The sequence below is a fragment of the Mobula hypostoma genome, chromosome 16, assembly GCF_963921235.1.
Source record: "Mobula hypostoma chromosome 16, sMobHyp1.1, whole genome shotgun sequence".
Classification (NCBI taxonomy): Eukaryota; Metazoa; Chordata; class Chondrichthyes; order Myliobatiformes; family Myliobatidae; genus Mobula; species Mobula hypostoma.
Window position 1 is genome coordinate 64,969,243 of NC_086112.1, and position 5,276 is coordinate 64,974,518.

The 5,276-nt window shown below is 40.4% G+C and overlaps 1 protein-coding gene across 1 annotated transcript; it reads left to right on the forward strand.

Annotated features, from left to right (window-relative positions):
- Window positions 1-265: 265 nt before the first annotated feature.
- Window positions 266-4,694, forward strand: LOC134357596 (alveolar macrophage chemotactic factor-like). Its single transcript, XM_063069218.1, has 4 exons — window positions 266-385; window positions 2,012-2,147; window positions 2,327-2,410; window positions 3,622-4,694. Coding segments are annotated over exons 1-4 (288 nt in total). The 5' UTR covers window positions 266-318; the 3' UTR covers window positions 3,623-4,694.
- Window positions 4,695-5,276: the final 582 nt, after the last annotated feature.

Below are 5,276 nucleotides of genomic sequence, written 5' to 3' on the forward strand. Positions count from 1 at the left end.
ACTCTCAGCAATGGCAGGTAAATTAAGCAATGTTATTGAACAATTAGTTTTAGTGTTATGGTTTTATGAGCTTCGGTTTATTTTTACTAATCAACCTGAACAAAATATTTGTTCTAACAGAGAAAAACTAACTAAGTCAATCATAAACTTTACCTTCAGCTGGGAGCCAAAGTTTTCAGCCAGCCCCTTTGGACAGCTGCCAGTCTCTGGAATTTCCTTGATTACTAAAGGAGTATGTTTCCAGCCTATAAATACGTGACTTTGTGGAGAAGAGGCAGAAACCTGCTTGCATTAAAACAGTTGAGAGCTAAAAGAGAAATGATGAACTGCAGATACATCTTCATCATCGTAACCATCCTGGTCCTATCGGGACTTTTGACAGACGGTAAGAGAATTGCGCTTGTTATATTTTATGATTATTTTGTTCACTTACTGAGCAGCAAAGCCTATCAATAAGAATCTTTTTGATGTACTATTAGGTATATCTTACTGTGTCAGTATTACTCTCTAAAAAGTCCAGAATACCAGTCAGAATAAATCCACACACACTGCCCTTTATGATAGTGTGGTGTGAAGTACAGACCTTATTTAATTAGTTAGTCAGTCAGTTAGTTAGTTAGCTAGTTAGGTATTAAGAACAGTGCGGAATTGGTCCTTTTGGCCCTTTGAGCCGCACCACACAGCAATCCCCCGACTTTAATCCTAGCCTAATCACGGGACAATTTACTTTAACGAATTAACTTACCAACTGGTACGTCTTTGGACTGTGGGAGAAACCTACATGGTCACAGGGAGAACGTACAAACTCCTTACAGGCAGCCCGGGAATTAAACCTGGGTCACTGGTACTGTAAAGCGTTGTGCTAACCACTACGCTACTGTGCTTTTACCTCCCTGAAAACTGGATAGTCATTAGCTGAGAAAAAGCTCCTTTGAATGTTTAATGAATTTCATATCAGAGGGAATGTTGTTCATTTCAGTCCATTCATTTTGGGCATCTAGTAATTCCAGAATAAACAGATAGATAGCACTTGCATGCACATTGATATTCCTTAAGCAAGATTGTTTAAGGGAGATCCTTAATAACTTAAAGCTTAAGAAAAATCAGAGCAAAGGGATGAATGCTTCAATTTTCCACCCTTCTTTGTATAAAAGTGTAGAAAAACTCTACAATAGTTAAACATTTATTTATTTACTGAGATACAGTGTGGCGTAGGCTCTTCTGTCCCTTCGAGCTGCTCCATCAGCAACCCTCCAGTTTAACCCTAGCCTAATCACAGGACGGTTTACGATGACCAGCTAACCTACCAACCGGTACATCTTTGGACTGTGGGAGGAAACCCACGCAGTCACTCCTTACAGGCAGCGTTGGGAATTGATCCCGGATCGCCTGTACTGTAAAGTGTTGTGCTAACTGCTGCACTACCGTGCCGTCCTATGGTAAAAACCAATGGCAATTCATAGTAAAATTATTTTCACCTTAAACGATTATTATATTCTAAACTTCCCGATCAGGTATGGTTTACCTATGAGTCTGAGTCACACACATGTCCTATGTGTAGTTTTGACAACTTTGTCCTTACAGTTTTTGCATACAATTTTCCTCACTGTATGTCCTGTTCCAATTCTGTGGTGTAAAGATTTGGAAAGGACTGTTCTCAGTGGCACTCCTTTAGTAATGAAAAAATGTGGCATAAGAATGTTTTAAGATCTGTGTTAGTAGCTTGTACTGCAGCTTCAGGTATACAAGGTTGTAACCATTGAGTTCTAACCTCGTGACTGCAGCTCCAGCAGGTATAAAAGGTTACATCTCTGTTTTGATGCTGATCCAGGAGCCTCGCCACTCAAACATAGTCTGCCACTCAGAAAGATCAAGGTCTGGCTCTCTCTTCAGGATATTATAATAACTGCCATTAATAACGACTACAGTGTTTCAATAAAGAAAGCAATAAGCCTAAGCTTTTGAGAAATATAAATTTAGATCTTAACATTTCAAATTTGTGCTTGTGCAGCTCGAGCCATTGGAAATGTGAAAATCGACCTGCGTTGCAAATGTATCGGAACTGCATCTGTCTTTATTTCTCCAAAGCACATGAAGAACTTGGAAATCATCCCACATGGACCACATTGCCACAAAACTGAAATCATGTGAGTAATTTCATCAGAGTTACCCTTTCCTTCAATGCGAGAATGAGGATTTGATTCTGAGTCTGAGCATAATGACAGTTGGCAAATGCACCGCATGCAATGAGATGCATTCAATTGACACACTGCTCCTTCAATCTGCAAAACCATAAGCCCAAACTAACTTGTTCTATTTATTTCAGTGCTACTCTTAAGAATGGAAAGAAAACATGTTTGAATCCAGAGTCACAGTGGGTGAAGAAGATGCTAAGCAAGATAACACAATGGTAAAAATCTGTTTTTTTTACAATAGAAACTAGAGGTTTAGCAATAAACAAAGTGCTGGTGGAATTCGGAAGGTCATGGGAGGAAAGAAATTGTTAACGTTTCAGATTGAAACCCTGCATCAGGACTGAAAGTGGAGAAGTGAGGGGAATAGGAGGTACTCTGAGCAATTGTTGGCCTGAGGAGGGGTGTAAGATGACAGGCAGGTGAGTGGAGGTGGAGATGGAAGACTTTGGCAGGTAAATGATGGGGTGGGCAGAGAAAGAAAGAGGGTAAAGAAAAAGCAACAGATACTGGGGGAAAGGGAATGTGTAGAGGGTGATCGCTGCTGGAGGGAGAAAAGCAGAAACACTAAGTGCTACCAGTGCTACATTTGGCTAAGTAAAGGAGGTGAGAAGGAAACCATTAGGCGAGAGGTGAGTGACAATTGAAACCCGATGAGGCTGTGTGGAAAACTGGTGGATGAAGCCAGGAAGGAGAAAGGAATGAAGACAAGTGAAGAGGATTGGGAGGTGTGGTGTAAAAAAGGAGGCAGTAAGACTGGAGGATCAGAAGGAAAGGAGGGTGGTAACTTACCAAAAATTGGAAAACTCAATATTCATACCCAGGCAAAATACAAGACGTTGCTCCTCCAATTTGCCTTGGGCTTCATCATGGCAGTAGAGAAGGCCAAGGGTGAATGGTGTGAGTATGGGGAGGGGAGTCGAAATGGTTCTGCAACTGGGAGCTTGGAATGGCCATTGTAGGTGTTCTGTGAGAAGGTCGCCAAGTCTGCATTTGGTCTCACTAATGTAGAGGAGGCCACATCGGGAGCACCAAATGCAGCAGACAAGGTTGCAGGCGATACACGTGAACCTTTGCCTCACCTGGAAGGACTGTTCAGGTCTCCAGACGGTGCTGAACAATGAAGTGTAAGGACAAGGGCAAGGAAAACTCTCAGGGGTAAGGGAGGGAGAAGTGAACCAGGGGTCACAGAGGGAGAGTCCCTGTAGAATGTGGAAAGGGGTGGGGAGGAGAAGGTATGGTGGTGGTGGGATGTATTGCAATGGGTGAAAATGGCAAAGGATGAAGTGCTGAATGTGGAGGCTCTTGAAGTGAAAGGCAGGGACCAGGGAAAACCTACTTGTGTCTGTATAGGATGTTTTCATCTTAACCATTCTTAAACATGAAGTCAGTATTTCAAAGTTACTAGCAAATTCTTTTCTTTTTCTAGAAACAAAGATCACTAAGAATATATAAAGGACTCAACCTCTTCTGAACTTGTCGACCACATGTTACCTTTGCCAACGGGCTGATGGAAATTCACCTCAGAGAGAGGTGCTGAAGATGCTTGAAAAAAAAATCAAGAAATAGTTAATTTCTGGTTTTCACTGGTTAGGCACTGTGTGCGATTTATTTGTACCTGTGGAGTTATTGTCTGGGGATAAGGTTCTTGTGTTACACCAACCTGTCAAACAACCTGAATTCTGCTGGTCCTCAACTCCTCTCCGCCAGAATCCTTAACCACCGTAGTTTCTGGGCTTAGTAGTGTGGAGTGAACTGGTGAGAGGGGTTAGAGGGTTAATACTGCTGCTCTTGCACAATTGCAGGTCCAGCCTGCAGTTATTTCCATTATAACATGTTCAAAAACATTCATGTACATTTTAAATATGTTTTGCTATTGAACTTTGCATTTAATTAAAAAAAACACAGAAGATTAACATGGTGAAATCAATCAAACTATTCTGGATTGTTTCACCAGAATGCATGCATAGAGGTGATAGGATACAGGTATTGGCATAACAAGGGTTCAGGATGTCCGTCCAGATTACATTTTATTAGTATATTTGAACTATTCCACATAATTGCAAGTATTCTATTCCGTAGGCAACTGCAGTTGAGTTAAAATTGACAAGGGTGTTACTTACCAGAAATGTACTGCAGAGCAAAGAAAAAGCAAAGTGAAATTGTGATTATTTCAAGAAATGTTTCAACAATTTTGCATAGAGATGTTTGATGCCTTGTTGCTTCTGCTGTTTAAATCAAGGAAGCACAATTTGCTGTTGCTGCATTAGCAAGTGCATATTCTGAAAGATCCACTCAACAGCACTCGAATCACATTCAACAGCAGTGTGCAGGAATGTACTCATTTATTATGTTATTTAAACATATTTTATAAAATTTAAACTATGTGTATTTATTATTTACTTTCATTATTTACCTTTGTATAACCTATGGTCCTTAACGCTTTTAATTGTTTGATGCCATCTATTATAATGATTGTACTCACTTTAAAGTATGAGAAAATAAAATATCTCCTATTTATTACTTCCTTTTGCCAACTTTTTATTTAGAAATACAGCACAGAGGAGACCATGCCATATCTGCCCAACAACCCATGACAAACCCGATTATCCCTAACCCAATCACAGCACGAACTACAATGACCAATTAACCTACCCAGTGTTAGGGGATTTTGGGGGTTAGGACACATAGAGAATATTGACTTCAGCAACTAACCTTCAGATCTGAATATGGATTGTAGACTAAATTTAAAATGCAGCTCACAACAGTAAAATGCAGACCAGACATACCAACAAACAGATACTTAACTGATTGTCTATATATGCACGAATCCAATCCACATCCCATTGCATGAATATGACAGTAATTAACACTCATTCTGGGTGTGTTGGTGGGAAGATCCATTTTAAAACGCTGGTGGGAGTTGTGTACAGGCCACCTAACAGTAGTAGTGAGGTCGGAGATGGTATTAAACAGGAAATTAGAAATGTGTGCAATAAAGGAACAGCAGTTATAATGGGTGACTTCAATCTACATGTAGACTGGGTGAACCAAATTGGTAAGGGTGCTGAGGAAGAGGATTTC